The following is a 20,244-nucleotide window of genomic DNA, read 5'->3' as shown; positions in this document are numbered from 1 at the left end:
TGAGTAAAGTTCGTTCGTGCTAAGAGGGCTAATTTTGCAGACCCGGCCTCCGGCACGGTTTTGTGTGGTGCGCATTTTACACCTGAAAGCTATTCGAACTGTGGACAAATGAAATCAGGTTTTGCTAAGAAATTGCTGCTGAAAGCAGATGCGGTGCCCACCATACACGCGCATCCACCTAAATGTCCCGAGATATCAAGAAAGAGGACGATGATTGGCTCTGATGAGACCACCCCAGGCTAACCAAAGGAGCGGCGCAGCCAAGCTCGAAATGGCCAGAGTGAGTACTCTTTTATAATAAAAAACATATCACGCATTGGATACAGGACTGGACACATGTGTAAATGATCACTCGTAAAATATATCGAACAAAACCTCTAATCCCATTCTTATTTGTGTCTGTTGGCAGAGCGAAAACCTATGACAGCACAATAAATGATAATTATTCTATTATTCTATACATGACTTTATTTTGCGGTCACGGTGTATCAGCTTCACAAAAAGAAATGCAAAACAAACCATTCGGTGTTTCCCAAACGATCTGTTGCCGGTATTTCATCAGTGCGATTGCTCCCCTCAATGATCCTTTCATTAGGCTGCATTGGCTTTCGTTTGGGCTCAAATTGATAACCCAAAACACCAAAGAAAGGTTCATAGCTCTCCTCGTCACCATTAGAAGAACGTTCGTTACGTCGGATTCGTCGCTGCAACTAGAAACAAAATTGTCCGCCGTCGTCGCCGCCATTCAGTAGTAAGCACTGAGCCGGTTGTTTCCTTGTTGTGACGTCACGCCCACAATATGCTAGATTTCCGTGATCTCGGGCGCCGGTCGTTTTAGCTTGACAATCGATCCAAATTTCTATCATTTTCTTGGTGTTGCGATGTGTGTAATTACACCGAGTGGCATGATATGAATCCAAAATGCATGCGTTTATGGATAAATGATGGAATATTAGCATTTCCCCAGGTGTTGTCATACCCTTTAAAAGCCTACAACAGGGCGCTTCGAAGCAGCAGCAAAGCCGACGCCACAGTCGCGTCGGACATTTCAGCGCTCGCTCTCGTGTCTTCCCTCGGTAAAGCGCGTGCACTCGAAATTGACAATATGGTCATCTAAATCGGGCGGTGCTCTAGGGCAACTCGCTCGGAGAACGACTTCCCGTGTAGGAAGCGGTAATGTCGGGTTGGGCCAAGGCAAGAAGTTGGAAGATATTCCAGCACGGTGCATAAGTGCTGCTTCAACTGGAAAAACAACGGTGACACTGTGACTTGGAGTACACCCACGCTGAAGTTAATTGTCCAATGGCAACCCGCCAAGCCTCGCCCCTGCATTCTACTCTGAATAGAAGGTGAACCGTACTTTTTCCTCAAGGAGAACAAGTCAGACCGCATACAGGCACTTAGTCAGATGTTCACCTGTGACTTGTCGTTCTCTGTTCAGTGAGTACGGTCCCCTCGTCCGTCATGCGTGGCTGCCTGTTGGTCATTTGGCTTCTGGCGTGCGGTTGCCAGGCGTTAAACTACACGGGCACAGCAGTCACTTACCACCACCAGAAAAACCTTACCGATAAGGTACGTACTCTTCGCCTCTCTTGAGCGTTTGTCATCTGCTTTCGCCTCTAATCCTTCCACGGCGATACTTCACAGGTGGTCGTTCGCTACAAACTGGGATTCAGCAGCTGCCTCAGCTTCTTCCAATTGAACTGTTCGACAGAGGCGTGCGGGGTGGACGTGGTGTCTGTGAAAAGAGTGGACCAAAACATCGGAGAATGGTGTCAGGAAGAAGTCGTCGCGCACGTGAGCACGGGCGAATCCGCACCAATTAAGCTGGGGTGAGCAAAAAAAAAAAAAAAAAAGAGCCGTCAAATTTGAACCCGATTCGGATTCCTCGGTCTCTGTCTTTCCCAAATCCGCTCAAAAACGCCATTGACACTTTCACCGACGCTCTCCCTCTTCCAGCTTGAACGGCCTCCGGTGGATCCCGTGGCTTGCCAACAACGTCACAGAGGTGATGGCGGTGTCAAAAATTGAATTTAGTGAAAGGTCTGACACTCGACAGCCAAACGTGTCCCCCCGGACCACCGTGCTGCCTGTTGTCAGGTAAGGACACCCCGAATTTTAAGCGTGGATGCCGTGTCTATCGGCTGCCGCCTCACAGCACGTTCGTGTTCATCTGGAAGGGTCCCCAGTGGCTGCGCTGTGAAAGCTAAACTGCCCACGTTTGACCCAGATGGCGATAGGGTCAAGTGTTTTGCATTACGCAGTGACAATAACCCGTCATTTCTTCATCTCAAAGAAGTGAGTGACCTTACCGTACTACAATCAGCACCGTACTAGCCTGGTGCTGATTGCTCCCGGTTTTCAGGATTGTTCTATGACCATCGGCGCCAGCTACAAAGAGGCCTCGTACGCCGTACAGCTACATATGCAGGACATCGTTCGCGAGGACATTTACCTGACGAACAGCAACGAGAACGGGGGGCATATTCCGCAAGATGAGCCAATCAGCGATGTAGCCATCCAGTTTGTGCTGAGGGGTGAGAAACGTGCAGGAGAACTATTTTCAAACAGGGCTATTGATTGTGCCGTAACTAGAACATAGGTTTTTGGTGGCAAACTATTATTCATTACATTTATCTAAAAAAAACATTTCAAAAGTAGTGAGAAAATGACCTTGTTTAGCAGGATTGTTGCTGATTCTGCAATGCTTCGTAGTCCTCACTAGTGGAATTTTTCATCTCCACTTGGAAAACTTTTATTTAGTAGACATACAAAAATTGTTCACAAATGCCAACAATTCTAATGAAGTTAAGACGTTGTAAAAAAGAAATAGTGATTTACACGACATGAGATCTCATGTTCAAACTGAGAAACATTTATTGCACAGATTTTTTGATCTTACGTACTAGTTGACAAACATTCTTCAATGGTTGGACTTTTTCTATGTGCTCACGCAGTTGTTTAAACAGTGGTCAACCGTACATCTTTGGGTTTTGAATAATGGAACCTTTCAGAGATGTCCCTTTAAAGCACAGGTGTCAAACCCATTCCAGAAAGGGCCAAGTGGGTGCTGGATTTTGTTCCAACTGATAACGCGCGAGTTTAACCGATGAACTTCCTGCTGAAACAAGCAGCACCTGACAAACTTTAACTGATTACACATGTAAAAGATCTAAATTGGTGAAAAGGTGTCCTCTTCATTGGTTGGAACAAAATCCAGCACGCACTTGGCCCTTTCTGGAATCGCTTTGACACCTGTGCTTTAAAGCAAATCAGGACACTCGCCTGTTTTCATCTAACCTTTTCAGCAATTCAACGTTACAAACAAACAGCTTTTTCTGGAAATTCAGAAAATATTTGTTGAAAAAACAAAACATTAATTAGTTTATGCTTTAAATATCTCATTTGCCTGACATTTTGGTCTTAGTCGGGATTTTACTTCGGGTTAGGGTTCCACTTCGATCAGTTTGACGATTTCCACAGTACTACAGGAAAAACCCAAGCGCCACCACTGTGCTACTACCGAGTTAAGATTGACTTGAATCAAAATTCAGCCTTGGAGTATGATCCATGCATCTCCATCCATAGAACATACTTAGCAAATTGCAATAGATATAATGTATATATCAACAACACTGACGCAGATACTCGTGCATTCTCCCTGTCTAAATCTAAAGTGGGTCCTCCTGTGGGGAGTTGCAATGAGGGAGACTACCTGCCATACTTTGTGGATCCTACACCACAGGACGGGGATCATCTATACGCCAGTGTAAACAAGAAACTGGAAATTCGCATCAATGCAACGGCAGAGAAATCCAAGTACGTGTAATATTCCCACGACCTTGTCAGTTGTTCCATTCTAGCAAAAAAAAAAAAAAAAAAAAACCTGCCATTAAAAAAATTGGCCAGTTGAAACCACTTCCTGGTGGAGTCACACTACAATATTTTATAACTGTCGAAATGCTATGCACAGTCTTATGGAAGATTTCGCAATCACCTTTTTTTTGGACCACTGTGATATAGACGTAACAAAGTTTGTAACAAATACAAAACTCCAACCCTAACATTGAATGAGAATAACAATTGAGTGGGAATAACAATATGTCGACGACAATTGTCGTTATAGTAATTTATAAATGTTGGCACATAGCCTAGTGTGTGTGTGTGTGGAGGGGGGGGGGGGGGGGGGATTGACTGGACTACAGTTCCATGGCTATATATACATATATATACCTATATATGGTATATTAGGTATATATATATACCTAATATATGTGTGTATATATACATGGCATGTATATATACACACATATATTAGGGCTGTCAAACGATTACAATTTTTATTCGAGTTATTTACAGCTTAAAAATTAATCGTAATTAATCACAATTCAAACCATCTATAAAATATGCCATATTTTTCTGTAAATTATTGTTGGAATGGAAAGACACAAGACGGATATATATACTCAACATAGGGTACATAAGTACTGTATTTGTTTATTGTAACAATAAATCAACAAGATGGCATTAACATTATTAACATTCTCTTAAAGTGATCCATAGATAGAAAGATATGTAGTTCTTAAAAGATAAATGTTAGTACAAGTTATAGTAATTTTATATTAAAACCCCGCTTAATGTTTTCGTTAAATTAAAATTATAAAATTTTCAGTCAAAAAAATAAACTTGTAGCTCACCGTTGTTGATGTCAATAATTACACCATGCTCACTCATGGTACTAACCCATAAAATCAGTTGGACCCAAGCGCCAGCAGAGGGCACCAAACACCAAAAAACAAGTAACAAGCGGACATTACACTGTACTGTCATTTCAATCTCTTTGAGCGGGGCATGTGCGTTGATTGCGTCAAATATTTTAACATGATTTAAAAAATTAATTACCACCCGTTAACGCGATAATTTTGACAGCCCTAATATATATACAGTGCTGCTCGAAAGTTTGTGAACCCCACAGCGATGGTCAGATTTTTTGTAAAAAAAACTAAAATAACCTTATTAAATGTTAAGTTATACCCAAATCCACAATACTGACATTCCAAATAATGGACTGAAACAAAAGAAATAGTTATATTGTCATTCTTTATTTAACAAAAGTGGTTGATTTAAGAAAAACTCAGATATCATGTGTGCAAAAGTATGTGAACCCCTTCAGTTAATAGGATATTGCGCCTCCTTTTGCAGAGATTACCTCAACCAAACGGTTTCTGTAGTGACTAATCAGCCTCTCACATCTACTTTGGGGGATTTTTGCCCATTCTTCCTTGCAGAACGCAGTCAGTTGAGAGAGGTTTGATGGGCGTCTGGCATGAACTGCCACAGCATTTCAATGGGATTTAGGTCAGGACTTTGACTGGGCCAGTCCAGAACACGAATCTTCTTCTTTTTCAGCCATTCCTTGGTTGTATTGCTGGAATGCTTTGGATCATTATCATGTTGCATGATCCACCTTCTGCCAAGCTTTAACTTCAAAACAGATGGCGTCAGGTTATGTTCTAGGATTTGACAATATTCCTCAGAATTCATGATTCCCTGGACTATGTGGAGTTGTCCAGGTCCTGAGGATGAAAAGCAAGCCCAGATCTTGACATTCCCACCTCCATGCTTCACTGTTGGGAGAAGGTTCTTTTGGTGGTATGCAGTGTTGACTTTTCGCCAGACATGGCGGTTTTGGTTGTGACCAAACAGTTCAATTTTGCACCTACATCAGTTGATGAAAACTCTTTTTAATTTAGTCTCGACAACACAACTGTTAAAAAAACAAAAAAAAACTACTGAATTGATTGATTAGGAAATCAGGTTGAAATAATAGAAAATTCCAAAATGTTGAGAGGGTTCACAAACTTTTGAGCAGCACTGTATATATATATATATATATATATATTTTTTTTTTTCCATTTTTATTGATTATTTTTTTTTGTAAGAATAAAGCCTGTTGAGTAACCACTGACAGTTTGAATTGTTCTATACTATTTGGCAATATTTTGGGGGGATAAAACTGATTTCTTCTATCCAGACGGAGGAGGCACACTTGAAATATATTAAAGCGATATAGGCACCTTTGAGTGAACTTGGAGTAAAATTCCAGGATCTCGAGGGCGGGCCGATTGTCCTCTTTTTTTAGAAATCAAAATATGGTTACCCTACTTTGTTTCAATGGCTAATAGAGTTTCCCTTCATTCCAATAGCAAAGCGTGTTTTGAATCACCATTGATCAATTTCAACTTGTATTTGAGGCGCCACCATATTGTTCTATTTGATAACAAACGGCTTGTTTGTTAGCATCACAGGGCTGCTGTTCAGCGGTCCGGCCGGAATACAGAAGTCGTACTCTGACGACGGCAGCTTCCTTCTGGCGTATACGCCGAGTCCAATCGACGCGGCCCAGCGTCACGCTCTCTGCTTCGTCGTTCAAGCGTTTGCAAACACTACAGGGTACGTGTTTATACAATGCATATTCTTGTATTTGAAAGGCCAACTCTGAACGAAAACTATTCTACGACCCGCAGAAACGCTTCCCTCGCTGAACTTCACTCGCCGATGCGTTGCGTCATCATCGTAGTTGATCACAGTGAGTGGAGGAATGAAAACGTCACAAGCGTGTATCCGGGAGCCTAACCGCTAGTCAGCATTGCCTGATGTACGTCTTTTATCTTTAGCTCTTTTCGCCTTGGAGGCCACCTTCAGGCTCAGAACCTTCAATGCCATGCAGGATATCAATAACGTGGCTTTACCACAGGTATGAAGTAAAACACTTGCAATACACAAGATGAACGGCTACTCATTTTATGTTTTGTTTGCTCGCTCACCTCGCAGTTGAAGAAGGAGCTCGTGTTGCAGGGTCTCCCGCCTGACATCTCATTGAGAGTGGTCAAGTTCCAAGAGAGGCATCTAAACATCACAGACTCGGGTTTTTAAAAGTTCAAATGATCACTTGAAGGAAACTGTATGAACAACAAAAAAATCATACATGATATTAGTAATTTGTGAACTGTGTGATTGCTACAGGCCTGTTTTGCGCGTCAAGTTAGGCCGTGGCTAGTTTATGGCCAACCAGAGAATGCTTAAATGTGACATTGTCAGACATTTTACTTTGCTTTGTTAAATGTACTTGATATAAAACTGTATTTTAAATGTGTGAAGCACTTTCAGAGTCCCTACCGTGCCGTAATATACAAATGTAAACAAAGAAGTTACAGTGCTACTGGCACTCAAGCTGTCATGACATGCTTGCATGAGGGAATGTTGTGTCATTTTTTCACCCCACGCTGTACTTTCCCAGTTTCCTGGTAAGGGCTCATTAAAATGACGATTCCGTTTGCTATTGCCGACTCCAGTTGCATTGTTGCCGCATAACCGGTCGGTGAAGTTTTGACCTTATTTCAGCATAGAAATGAACTCCGTCTAGTCCCGTAGACCAGTGGTTCCCAACCTTTTTAGGCCATGTCCACACTGTAATGGTGGGCAGCAGACAAGCTTCGCGTTTTACGCAACTTTTAACAACAATGTGGCAGAGCAGTCTAACATGCAGTGTGCTCACTCTATCAGTCACTTCCTGGAACTCCCCTCACAGGTGAGACCTGTCAATCAACTGGAGTATGACGTATCGCAGTACAACCTTTCATAAAGCACGTCTCATATAAAAATAGCTTATTATATGACACACACCTTGCAGGATATTTGGCAAAAAGAAGACATTTTTACACGTTTTGGCCTATCATCTACACGGACTCGCACATTTAAACCAGGGTTCTTAAGGACGACGGGGAAAGTGAAGAAGTGCGAATTCTGAGTTTGTGGCGCCATCATGTGGACACTGATAACCCAAGATTTAACTGGACACGTCACTGACTACGACAAACTTTGTCCTCACTTCACACATGAGACCAATGTTTACATTTGGAGGAAATTAGACAGGCGCTTTTTTGCTTCCCCCCCATTTTCCCTAGCTGTGCCTCTGATTGAAAAATGGTATTATGGACCATTATTTTATTGTTATAAATGTACTTCAAATGAATGAAAGCGGTTGGCTGTAGAAGTTGCTTGTTGTGATATAGGGCTATACAAATTTTTTTTTTTTTTTTCTTTCCAAACGTGCAAGTGTGGACACTATTTTTTCCCAAAAACTTGTCCAAAAATATGAACCCACATATCATCCATCCGACGGGACACGGGGCGACTTTCTTGAGTGTCTCGGCTGCTTTCTTGTCAATCGTCATTTCGGCCATAACCGCTACTGCGGGGAGAATGAGCTCTTCAACAATTGAGTGAGGCTTGTTTGATTTTGCCACAAGCAGAAATACGACGTAAGAGGCCTCCAGTGCTTTGCTTGACACTTGTAGCGTTTCCCATTACAGTCGGTCTTGCCTTCAATTCCTCCAGCTTACGTTAGGAAAACTGTTTTACCCACACTTTCCGAGTGTTTGGTGCTCTGGTGTTACTGTAAATGGGCTGGCTTCACTGAGGCTGGGGTGGGTCCGCAGATGTCAAAGTCAATCCATAGAGAAAATATCATTTTCACTATACTGCCTTGGTTAATGTTTGGAATCTTTCTTGCGTTTGTCAGCGTTCTCCCCCCCCCCCGGATCCACAGCAATTGGACATTTGAGCCATTTGCCCGTGTTTACCTGCAGGTCAACAGGTTTCCCGCAGTTTGAATGAATGAATGATTTGGCTGTGCCACAGGTTATTGTCTCCCCAGGGAAACAAGTCACAGCGCACACGTACCATTTTATGGAAGCACTTATGAAATGACCTAAGAATGTTTTTTATCATCTTGGAAAGAAATTAATTTTTCCACGTACCCCTAGGGGCACACGCACCCTTGGATGGGAAACACTGCCGTAGACCACTATGACCTTCCAATTAACAGAGTTAATTACTATGGCTAGTTTTATACCACGGGTCTTAATGCACAATTCCCATTTTCTGTCATCCGTTTGGCATGCCCGTGCAGACCGCCTTTGTCCACTGAGCCCGTTCAAATATCACGCATGCGCATTAATCGCAGTCTGAGATGCACTGTGGAAACTGACCCGCATGCGCAGGAGCATCAAAACAAATGCTGGCTTGACGTCATTCTAGGGCTATCAATTTTGATTTCCAAAAAGAGGCCACAAATAACATTTTTAGTCTTATATTCAAAGTTTATATGGATCAATAGCACGATGCACACATATACAGTTGGCCCAGACTCTCGGCCGTGTCTTGAAATATTGCTCATTTGGAGCACTGAACCCCGCCCAATTTTGATTTTTTTTTTTTTAATGACTTGTCAAGCTCGCCTCTTCCCTAAAAGCTACGTTAAAGTTAGCCGCTATCGCTAATGTACAGCTCCATCGCTAACGTAGCTCCCCGTCTCTCGCTCTTTGATGACCTAAATCGGATTTGTCCATAAAGACCTGCGGTATGAACCTAGCCTAAGAGACGTCCAATCAAATGGCAGTTCAAGGACACCAACTTGAAATGTTACGAGGGGAACCGGCAGCACCTCGGAAGGATAAGCTAAAGACACGACAGGTATAAAGTTGCAGTTTAGAAGTCTTTATTGGACAAACGCCATCCAATGTCCAAACGTAGGAGTCAGTATCTTCCTTGAACGCCGGGTTCTCGTCCACGTCTCCTCCGGTAACCGCCTCGCCGTCCGCCGTAATGTCGGCCCTGTGCCGGCCTCTGGTCGTTTGACTCGTAGGCTTCTTCTGTGTTGCTGCCCACTGACGGGTGATGAGGCGGCGGCGTGCGGGCCAAAGGAACGGCTCCTCCCTTTGCATAGAAGGAAAACATCAAGTTTAGGCGATTCTTAGCTAGCAAGATAATAGAAATACATTGTAGGGAATCCCCGCAAAGAGTGCAAAAACATTCAGTACCTGTCTTGCGTTGTCGTCAGGCTGTGGCATCACGTTTACACTGTCCTCCCCTGAAGACAGTAAAGGGTCTTGAAACCTTCGCCTATACACATAAAATACACTACCCTAGGAGTGGTATTATATAGCCATGAGGTCATGGATGGGCTCCCGGTCCAAATGAATTAGACGTCTAGCGCTGTCGACGGCACTCAAACGTGAGCATAAACGTTTTGCTTTTATCGCAAATCCTATCAGGCGGTATCCATAAATTTCACTTCAGTAAGGGTAGCGTTACATCTAAGGAATACTACTCAAGTAGAGTTGGTTAACCAAAACATTTCAGTGGAAAGAATAGTCAAGGTCAAAGCGGTAAAGCCACTGTGCTGGCAAAAATAAAGTCAAATCTAATATGTAGAATAAAGAAGAAAATTGTCACCACTCTAGTGTAAGCCAAAGCCTCTTCTCATATCTACTCAAGTCAAAAGTTTGGTAAACCTGCGCGAGAGTACATTTTTCTCCCAAAATTGATTTGAGTAAATCACTGCCCAGAGGTTCCCCTAGGGTTAGGATTTACAGGGTTTACACTTGTAGCCAATGAATTATGTCCACAAGAGGCTATGCAGCTTTACCTGTATTCGGTGCTAGTACTGTAGCGATGGGAGAAGTTTCCAGAGAACCGATTGGAGACGTTTCCAGAGAACCTCCGCGGAGCACATCGGCAAAAGGGTTCCGGGGGGACGTCGCCAACGGGGCGGACCGTGCGGCGGATTCCGCCGCCTGCCGTCGCCACGCCGACTCGCCGTACTCCCGCCACGCTCGGCCGTAGCAGTCATCGGCGGGCGGGAGGGAGTCGTCGGGAGGATGGTGGGGAGTCTGGGCCGGACAGAGGATTTGGGGCACGATGTGGGTCTGCTGGAGGGGCAACAGGTACACCCAGGGCATGTAGAAGGGCCAGGTGTAAGCCTGAAGCACATAAAAGCAAACCATAAACCAGGGGTCTGCAAGCCCGCTCCTCGAGAGCTGCCATCCAGCTCCTTTTCCCACGTCTCCCTCCTTTAAGACACCTGAATCAAACCGTCAGCTCATCAAGCAAGTGGAAAATAAGCTGAATAGCGGCTCTCGAGGAACGGACTTGCAGACCCCTGCAATAAAGCCATATTCACAGATTTGAAGAGGCCGGTCCCAAATATTTGCCCACAATCTTGAGCATGAGCTATTTCTCTAAGTATTGCTTTGGCGCCATCAGGTGGAATCTTTACGTAGAATTTTAAGTTAACCAATACCATTCGAGGGCCTCGTATCACATGGTTTTAAATACAAAATCACTCCACGGCCTGGTACGGAAGCTAGTTTGCTTACCTTCACGCCCAAGTTGAAGAAAAACCTCAGGACGTTTATATCTGCGGAAGGGAAATCATCACTCACAATATTGAATGGATTTCATGCACCGTCAATGACTTTCTTCACCTCGGGGGAGGTCTTCTCCAGATTCGCGGAGAGAAAAGTCCGGAGTGGGAAGAACGTTGCCGTTTTCCCCCATGGGGAAGCCTGGGTACAGCGGGTCCTGGGAGAGATGCCGCACGGGGATGTTTCCCGCGAGGGTCGGGGGCCGTCCCGGCGGGAAGGGGGCGCCAGAGGAGGCTTCCTCAACTGATGCAATCTGGCTGGGATTCTGGAGCAGGGGAGCAGCGGGCCGTCCCGGCGGGAAGGGGGCGCCGGAGGAGGCTTCCTCAACTGATGCAATCTGGCTGGGATTCTGGGGCAGGGGAGCAGCGGGCCGTCCTGGCGGGAAGGAGGCGGCGGGCCGTCCCGGCGGGAAGGGGGCGCCGGAGGAGGCTTCCTCAACTGATGCAATCTGGCCGGGATTCTGGAGCAGGTGAGCGGCGGGCCGTCCCGTCGGGAAGGGGGCGCCGGAGGAGGCTTCCTCAACTGATGCAACCTGGCCGGGATTTTGGAGGAGGGGAGCGGGAGGCGGCTCTGACCGGACTTGCCGGTTCCGAGGGGGATCCGACGCGTCGCCGATCGCGTCGGCTTCCCCGTCCCGCGCTTCTTCGGTCGCTCCCCGGTCCGCGGGCAAATCTGGACACAGACCTAAAGAGAAAGCGGGGAACTTTTATCGCCGTGGCGGGCAAACGTGCCGAGAGCCCGCGCCGGCGGCACGCTAGTTTTGTCCTTACTCTGCTCCGCGGCAGAGCTCCGGAGGGCGTCCGCGACTCGCGGAAGGTGGGGCGCCGGCGACGAAGAGGAGCGTCTCGGGGCCGTCGAAGGCCCGGGCGAGGACAAACGCCGGAAAACGGCCGTCGCAGCGGAAGGAGACGGAGCCACGGGAGCGATGAAAACGGGAGCCGCTTCGCCGGCGGGAATATTTGAGGACGGGACGGCAGAATTCGCAGAAGGAGGAGAGGAGCGCGAGGAGTCGGCGCTTCGAAGAGCGGCGCTCGTCCGTCTCTCCGCGTCGCGGGAAGAAGGCACCCCGATGTCTTTAAGTGGACTCGCTCTCTGAAGAGAACAGATTTCACACACGAGCCGATGCAGAGGGGAAAATAACCGGAGACTGGATTCCTAACCCCGAGAGCCGGAAAGCTGCGCTCGTCCTTCATTTGGAGCTCCACCAGAGCCACGTTTTCGAGCTCCTCGTCTTTGGCCAAACGCTCCTCCTCCGTCAGGCCAAAAGTGGAGGCGTCGGACGTGTTCTTCCTGAAGGAGCAAACAATTTTATGTCCAAATCCATCGGGTTCATCTCGTCACGTACTCCTACCATCTGGACTTCTGCCGCTGTACGTGTACACGGGCACCCGCTCTGGGACCGGAGGACTTGCCCCTGCCCCGAGCCACCTCTTTGAGAGAAAAATACGCAGCCCGTCCGTTACGCGGCCGCTATACTTTTTCGCACCCTGGCAGGACACGGCGGTACCTTTCCGCCCATCGCTAAGCCTCCCCTCCCGACGGACGGCGTCGCTCCGACCCGGGACTTCCGACGTCACCGATCGCAGACTGGCGGGCGAGAGGAAGACAAACGGCGACGTCGCTCACGTGAGCGGCCGTAGGTGGCGATTTACGTCGAAGCGGAACTCACGTTTGGCCTTCGTCTTCGGCGTAAAGAGTCACCCGGACGCCGGCGTCGACGTCCCGCTCGCTTCCGTCCGGCCGGACCTACGATCGTAGCGCAAAAATGAGCTCGCGTTTAGCAAAACAAAGCGTGCTCAGGACCTGACGGCGCCGTCCGGCAGAAAACTGCAACTCGGCGGCCATGCTGTAGTCCTGCTTTTGCTGCGCTGTGAAGAAGGGACATATTCTCAGGGTAGTCCACGGGCCGCGACGTGTCCAACTGCCTTACCTTTCTTGAACTTACGCCACACGTCGTACGCGACATTTCTGTACAGATCGGCGTTCAGAGAGCGACGGACACTTTCTGACAATATCAACCCGCGGCCCCGCCCCTGGAAGCGCATTTCGTGATTGACACTCGTAAAGATGACAAGTTCGCCAAAGGAACGAGAGTTACCCTAGTCCAGCTTTTGCCGTTACTCCTAGAGTCGCCCGCGTCCGGGTCCGGGTCGGAGTCGGACTCGCTGCTAGCGCACGCCGCCATGTGGATGTCGCTCAACTGAACGCAGGCTCGGCCGCCGGAACGCCAGGAAGCCAGAGCGTGACGCCTCACCTGGAAGACTTCTGCGTACAGAAGCTCATACAAGATGGCTACAGCCAACACACAATACATTACTTCACATTTAGGCATTTCTACAGTAGCAGCTAGCGTACCACAATGAAGCAATAGACTTGATGCAATTATACATGTTCGTTGTTGTTCTAATACCGCGGTTAAGAGCTGGCAGTCAAAATGATCTCTCCTCCTCTACGATATGACCAAGGGATAGGAACTGATCGTTTATAACCATGGGTGCGCATATTTTTTTATGCCCAGGTTCTCAGATGAGGACCTGGAGATGTGACTTGGTCCTCATTGAGCTTGAGAGCCGACCCGCCTGATGCGATAAAATTATGTCAAGCTTTACTACGAGCCAATTACCTTTAATTAATGATATTAACAATTAACGCTTGATTAACATCAACTGGCACAACAAAATTGCCATTACTTTGAAGTGAAATGCCAAGAAATAAACATAAGAGCACTCATTCAAAATAAAGGGCATTATGCAGCTCACACATGAACTCCAAGCCTTTGAAAAAGTGGGACGTCCTCCTCATAAGAGCTCATTGAACGTGCATGTTTAGCTTTGTAAAATGCCAGCAAAAACACGTTTGTCAGTGCACGGCGCTGTTCTTCATTAACTTTATACCGCCACTTGTCCATAGGGCGAGTGGGGTCATGTCTGACATCGCCACATGCTGTTTTTTCGTGCTTTTCAAAGTTTGGATGGCTGAAATGATTTGACCCTATATAAAATGCGCTGCTCTTATCGGCGACATTGGAATTCTCACGGCAAATTTTGCACCACATTTCTGTGCGAGCATCATTTGCTTCTAGCCACGGTACCTCCCGCAGCCACTTTTCAGAAAAAGTCCTTTTTTTCGATAGCTCCGGTGACGTCTCTGTCGTCTGTCTGTCTGTCTGTCTGTCTTTTGACGGGAGCGGAGGAACACGGAAATAACGACTCAGTGGGGTCTGCTTCTTTGAGAAGTGATTTTCTGGTGTCCGCCGCAAATACAGTGGTCAGCCATCGGTACGCAAAAGCGGATGGAAGCCGTTGAGGGCCAGCGCGTTTGTCTACGTCCGGTACGCATGCGGACCACTTATGTGCAAGGCTGTTTATAACCTTTTATCCCTCCGGTGAGCCCTTACGGGGTTCATTTGTGGGCTAACACAAAGCTGCCTATTTGGATAGGCATTAGAAAAAGTACAATTGAGAAAATCTTCTCCGACCTGTCGCGGCGCACTCCAGAAACCCCGGGCCCAGGCCGGCCACCTTTAATTGGGACTAAGTGTATTCAGCTTAGGTTTTTATTGCTCCTGAATTGTGTCATCTTCTGTTCATCTCAGAGAATAATAATAAAGTTTTTTTTTTTTTTTTTTTTTTTTTAAAGTCAAAACTGGCTATTTTTGCTTGGACTTTTCTCCTCTTCAACAAGAGAGAAATACAGCGGTACCTCAACATACAATCGCTTCGACACACTATCTTTTCGACATCCGACGTCAAATTTGACTCGCCATATGTCATCATCGCCTCGAAATACGACGATTTTTGACAGCGCCCGCGAGACGGACGCACGGCTGATTTTCTTGTGAGGAAAACCAACACTGGATCCAAAAATGTGCGTTGGAGAAAAAAAAAAGAAAAGGTGACACTTCCCATTGAAACGAAGACGTGAACGATCACAAAATATAAGTACGCCGTTTGCATCCGTGAACCGGGTCGTCAATAGGGCCGTAGAATGTCGATCTCGGCCGGCGGTCCTCCTCCGTTGGCCAGTCTTTAGAAGTTAAGGTGACAATTCTTACTGTGGTAACGTCGCCAAAGAAATCGCCAGCTCCGTCAGGTTTCTAATCATTTCGGGTACAGCAAAAAAAGTCTGCCACCTTAGAACCCGATTCGTGACATTCTTATAGGTATTAAGATTATTATTATTGCTATTATTATAGTATTGTTATTCTGATTTGTATTCATAATTTATTCGTTTTGCTCTTTAATTGCTATTTGCAATAGTACTACCAGCATTATTTCTTAAGGATATACTCTGGGTTTTTGGCCTGTGGAACGAATGAATGGAATTATAATGTATTCTTATTGGAAAATCCTGCTCGACAGACAACCATTTCGACTTACAAACAAGGTCCTGGAACCAATTCACTTTGTATTTAGCTGTACTTCCCGTAGCACGTTGAAAATACTCACACTGACAGAGCGCGGCGTTCTTTATATGGCTGATGGGATAAACGCTGTCATAGTGATTTCCGTTCAGAAAAGACAATTGGACCTGAAGGGGGGGAAAAAAGGTCTAACTGGATGCGTACAAATGTATGTCATAAAGAGACTAAATAGTTGTCTTGAGTTCATCATTTTGTCTACACTTATAGATGAGTTCATTTTTTTTTCTTTTGTCCCAGACAATAGTTCTAGGTTGTACCTAGAAAGAAAAGTTCAACTAAAGCCAATGTGAATGTATGGCACAGACCTTCTCTTTGAATTTATTGCCTGTGATGTCCACTGGGGGTTGGCCAGGCTCTTGAAAGATCACAAAGTCCCTCCTGTATGGACAGAAAAAGTGAAATGCTTTGAGAAGATCAAAACTGCAGCAGATAAGCTCCTTCTTACTTGTACATGATGGCTAATGCGTTCATTTCCACCTCGCCCGCCCACTGCTGCAAAAACAAGTTCAAGGGATAAATAAAGTTTATTAACCTGAATTGAACGTTAGCCGAAGCAAAAATTGGGTCACGTCGAGTCGATTCCCCACCTGCGGGTCTTCCAGTCGACGCAGGTACGATTCAAAATCACCTTCGATGAACTTCACACACACACGCACACGCACACGCACGCACACGCACACGCACACGCACACCAAGAAAAATTCAGCAGCAACACAAGCAGCTCCAGAAGCCAAGGCTCGGCCTTCTTAAAATGGCTAGCAATAAATCATTACACTTCCTAAAATTAGCATTAAACGCATCATTATTGTACGACTGTTTGAAGTTGACAATCGGCGATACCGTCGAAGCTTTTTGAACGTGCACTCACCGCCTCGTAACTCGCTCTGTTTCGCCTCAGGAAGCGGACGCATTCGGCACGAACTTGCGCGTGAAGGCTTTGGCAGTGACGGACCTGCGAGGAGAAGATACTTGAGCAGAGATGGAATCTTTAAAGGCATACTAAAATGGATTCCCACATACAATCGTGCGGCTCTTTTCCTCCTGCTTTGAACTGAAATGAATTTGTCTCTAGTAGACGTCCAATCCATATGCCTCCCACTTCAAATGGATTGGATGTCAATGGCAGCCACCGTGTTAATGACAGCAGCTTGGTCATCCTTAGCGTTGGGGGAGGGGGTTCTGTTGCCAAGGTAACGCATGGTAAAACGCATACCCGATTTCAATGTAATTAGTCCAGTGTTTTTCAACCGGTGTGCCTCGGCATACTATCGTCTGGTGTGCCGCGAGAAATGATCCCATATCATATTTTTCTTTGTTCACGTCGTCGAACGGAGGTGGAGTAGGAAGGAAGGAAGGAGTACGTAACGTAGAGGGTTACGGGCCGGTGCAGATGAGCGAGGCATTGCTCGTGTCGCGTTCGGGGGCCGCTCGGATTTCTGGCTTTCAGCCGGTCACGACAATGTGGACACCAGCACGTTAGTGTACATCATTCCCTTATACTCAAGCGTCGATATACACCAAAGTGTCCTCTCCATTTTATCCATATGCGAGGACCGTCCACCCCACCCGTGTTACATTCCAGCACATTGTCGAGGACAGCGTGGCTGAAGATCTGAGCGGTTCTTGAACGCGAAACAAACTACCACCAAACAGCGCTATGGTGGTAAGCGAGCTTAAAGGTCCTCTCCAAATGAAACAAGCCCATGGACTATTTTGTTAGCCTTGGTGAAAACGCAGCATAACGGGCACCTTTTTTTGAGAAAAACTACAAAGGTCAATGGGAAAGCCCTCAAAGTCACTTACTTTGTCGTTCAAACTAAAAAGTCCCACACCATGGCAAAAACATGAATACTACCTGCCTGCAAAGCTATTGTCAGCTAGATGTTCGGCCCGGATTCAGTTAAAGACATTGTTGGAGTCCTCCTGTCTGATCATTCTGAGCTTTTAAGCCTAATGGCTATAAAAAATAAAGACAGAGCAACTGAAAAGAGTTGAAGCCAGGATATCATCTTAATAGGATCGAGTTTCACACTGAGTAAGTATAAATATTGAGAAATGATCTCATCATCAAATCTACTGTACAGAAAGTCATTTTGGAAATGTATTCATTTGTGGTGTGACGCGGTTTTTTCCAGTGTCAAAACGTGCCGTGACTCAGAATGCTTGAAAAACACTGCTTTAGTCACTAGTTTTGAGATGCATTTTCGAAAAGCACGGAATCCAACAATTGCTCAGTTGGGAAAAAGACCTGCTCATAATGGCGTCACACGACAAGCCGTAGACTGCTACATTGTGGTCTTTGTCGCAGCCTTCCTACCTGCTCGGCCACGGCGCGGAACAAGCACGAGCCGTCCTTTGCGACCCGCTTCCGATGCAGTCCTAGGGCGGCCAAGTAGTCGTCCATGAGCGTCTCCGAATCTCTCCAGCTCACGCTTCCGGCTCGGCTCATTCTAGCTTGAACTAGAAAAGCAACTTGCAACGCAGTAAAGATGAATACTCGCCACGCCACGCCACGTCCGCCTCAAGGGGACTCGTTGTCGTTCATATGACGGCGTTCACTTTGGTTTCCCGGAAAACTAGCGCTTCCTTCGCCGCCGCCTCTTCGTCAAACTGGCCGTGACGAAAGCGAAAGTCAACTTTGGCGTTTCCTGTCCGTCACTGAGCTCGCTCGCTCGCATCGCTTTTTAAAAGTGCATCACTTCCGAGTTCCGGCCAAAGAATTCCCGCCAAACAGGGAATCGCGGAAGTAACGCAACCAATATGGACGCGAGGGGGAAGGCTTCCTTCTCTAATTGGTTGCTTCAATTGAACGTCATTGATTGTTGTTTCCATTTTTAATGTAGGGCGAACGTTCTACCTTATTGATTTATTGTCATTTAAAGAAACCTTAAATTACATTATTATTTTTGAAGAAAATATAAAATAATCAAAAAATGATCCACAATTATAAATACATGTATAAATGAATACAATCTTAATAATAAGCCAATTCATATGTATAAAAATGAATTTACACTGGTAACAGCCAGGGGTGAAAGTGGCTCGAATTTCTTGCCGGAACTCACTGATATCAAGTTTGGCACAGAGCACCCTTCTTTTTTTCTTTTTTTCTTTTTTAATTGGGGGGGGGGGGGGGTGAGTTCAGGGGCTTAAACCTCCTAAAACCACCGAAATGCAAAAAACTTCTTTTGCCACAGTGATAAATATAACACACAATAAAACACAACAGGTGTCACACACACACACACACACACACACACACACACACACAAAGACAGTGGTTAGCACGTTCCCCTCACAGTTCTGAGATCAAGGGTTTGATCCCAGGCTTCCTGTGTGGAGTTTGCATGTTGTCCCCGTGCCTGCGTGATTTTTGGTTTCTCCGCACATCCTAAAAACATGGAGGGTAGGCTGATCAAACACTCTAAATTGTCCCTAGGTACGACCGTGCGTACGAATGGTTATTGGTCTCCTTGTGCCCAGCGATTGGCTGGCAACCGATTTAAGGCGTGCCCATAGTTAGCCGGGATTGGCTTCGGCACCCCCGTGACCCTCGTGAGGATAAGCGGCTGGGAAAATGAAAGGTTTCACATGTGCATTAGGCTACTGCATTACACTGGAACAAGGCATAAATGAGAAAGTGATTTCCCTTCAAAATGGTATTTTTACACCGATTTACAAAATTCCATCTAAATCAGGGGTCCCCAAACTGCGGCCCGCCTCCACATTTGGTCCGGCCCCCTGAACAATACCAGGGACCATTTATTCATTTATTGATTTTTCTTCAATAGTGTTTTTTATTTCCTGGATTTTTTTCTGTGAAGAAACCAGAGAGGGTTATTTGGTTATTATCTATTTAATTAATAGTGTTATTATTATTATTTTACTTACTTTGTGGTTTTCTGAAAAACAATACAGTTTTACATGTAGTCACTCCTGCAATCGTCGCACCTTTTCTGTTACAAACTGACCCCGGCCCCTCATCAGAGAAGGGCAAAGTTATGTGGCCCTCACAGGAAAAAGCTTGGGGACCCCTGATCTAAATTTTATTTTCCCTCATTTCTTCAAATCTAAAAGCAAAACCTCCATTTTAACCATCCAAGAACTTAGGATGTACTCTCTAATTGAAGATAATGTAAACACTGACCTTTTTTTGAAATAAGATGCAAGTTTAACAAAAAAACAAGAATGTAAACATTGACCTTTTTTGACATAAGATGTAAGTTTAACAAAAAATAAGTACGAATGACTTACATTATGCGCAGTGAAATGGGATATATTTTGAAGACAAAGCAAACGTTGACTTTTTTTTTTTTTTTTATCTTAAGGAAATAAATAAGTAGCCTTCCATAAATGAACAAAAAGAATTTCAAAGTGCACATTAACATGGAAGATCTTCTGAACCTCCCAAATAAAATAAAATAAACCTCATCAACTATTTCCTTTCTCTTAAAGATCTGATCCATTTTCTGTTGCATTGCCCCTTTAAATCAAGCTTGGTTTTTTTCCCCCTCTATCTGTTATTCCAAAAAACGTGCATTTGAACCAATC

General features: G+C 45.6%; 2 protein-coding genes across 2 annotated transcripts; one reads left to right on the top strand and one right to left on the bottom strand.

The window, feature by feature from the left end:
* The first annotated feature begins 57 nt into the window (after window positions 1-57).
* On the top strand, window positions 58-7,333 carry LOC130928619 (uncharacterized). Its single transcript, XM_057855327.1, has 11 exons — window positions 58-1,349; window positions 1,442-1,572; window positions 1,648-1,832; window positions 1,960-2,100; window positions 2,181-2,298; window positions 2,366-2,537; window positions 3,678-3,819; window positions 6,301-6,453; window positions 6,528-6,589; window positions 6,678-6,757; window positions 6,835-7,333. The coding sequence occupies exons 2-11, from the start codon at window positions 1,465-1,467 to the stop codon at window positions 6,934-6,936; spliced, it is 1,263 nt and encodes a 420-aa protein (XP_057711310.1). The 5' UTR covers window positions 58-1,349; window positions 1,442-1,464; the 3' UTR covers window positions 6,937-7,333.
* Window positions 7,334-8,742: 1,409 nt separating this feature from the next.
* On the bottom strand, window positions 8,743-18,430 carry otud4 (OTU deubiquitinase 4). The gene is made up of 19 exons (XM_057855321.1): window positions 18,011-18,430; window positions 16,562-16,645; window positions 16,281-16,331; window positions 16,139-16,185; window positions 15,999-16,071; window positions 15,719-15,800; window positions 13,369-13,562; window positions 13,201-13,303; window positions 13,074-13,138; window positions 12,940-13,016; window positions 12,778-12,857; window positions 12,622-12,700; window positions 12,431-12,560; window positions 12,041-12,362; window positions 11,331-11,954; window positions 11,223-11,263; window positions 10,493-10,826; window positions 9,885-9,934; window positions 8,743-9,780 (listed from the first exon to the last, which is right to left on the bottom strand). The coding sequence occupies exons 1-19, from the start codon at window positions 18,140-18,142 to the stop codon at window positions 9,601-9,603; spliced, it is 2,748 nt and encodes a 915-aa protein (XP_057711304.1). The 5' UTR covers window positions 18,143-18,430; the 3' UTR covers window positions 8,743-9,600.
* Between the last annotated feature and the right edge of the window lie 1,814 nt (window positions 18,431-20,244).

Source organism: Corythoichthys intestinalis, chromosome 13 (genome assembly GCF_030265065.1).
Source record: "Corythoichthys intestinalis isolate RoL2023-P3 chromosome 13, ASM3026506v1, whole genome shotgun sequence".
NCBI lineage: Eukaryota > Metazoa > Chordata > Actinopteri > Syngnathiformes > Syngnathidae > Corythoichthys > Corythoichthys intestinalis.
The sequence above is the reverse complement of the archived record's forward strand: the minus strand, read 5'-3'. Positions and strand labels throughout refer to the sequence as shown.

Coding starts and splice junctions, on each gene's coding strand:
- otud4 (XM_057855321.1), bottom strand. CDS start 18,142: ATGAGCCGAGCCGGAAGCGTGAGCTGGAGAGATTCGGAGACGCTCATG. Junction 11,264..11,330: donor TGGAGAAGACCTCCCCCGAG/GTGAAGAAAGTC, acceptor TCCCTTCCGCAG/ATATAAACGTCCTGAGGTTT. Junction 9,935..10,492: donor AGTACTAGCACCGAATACAG/GTAAAGCTGCAT, acceptor TACTGTCTTCAG/GGGAGGACAGTGTAAACGTG.
- LOC130928619 (XM_057855327.1), top strand. CDS start 1,465: ATGCGTGGCTGCCTGTTGGTCATTTGGCTTCTGGCGTGCGGTTGCCAG. Junction 3,820..6,300: donor GCAACGGCAGAGAAATCCAA/GTACGTGTAATA, acceptor CTTGTTTGTTAG/CATCACAGGGCTGCTGTTCA. Junction 6,758..6,834: donor ATAACGTGGCTTTACCACAG/GTATGAAGTAAA, acceptor CTCACCTCGCAG/TTGAAGAAGGAGCTCGTGTT.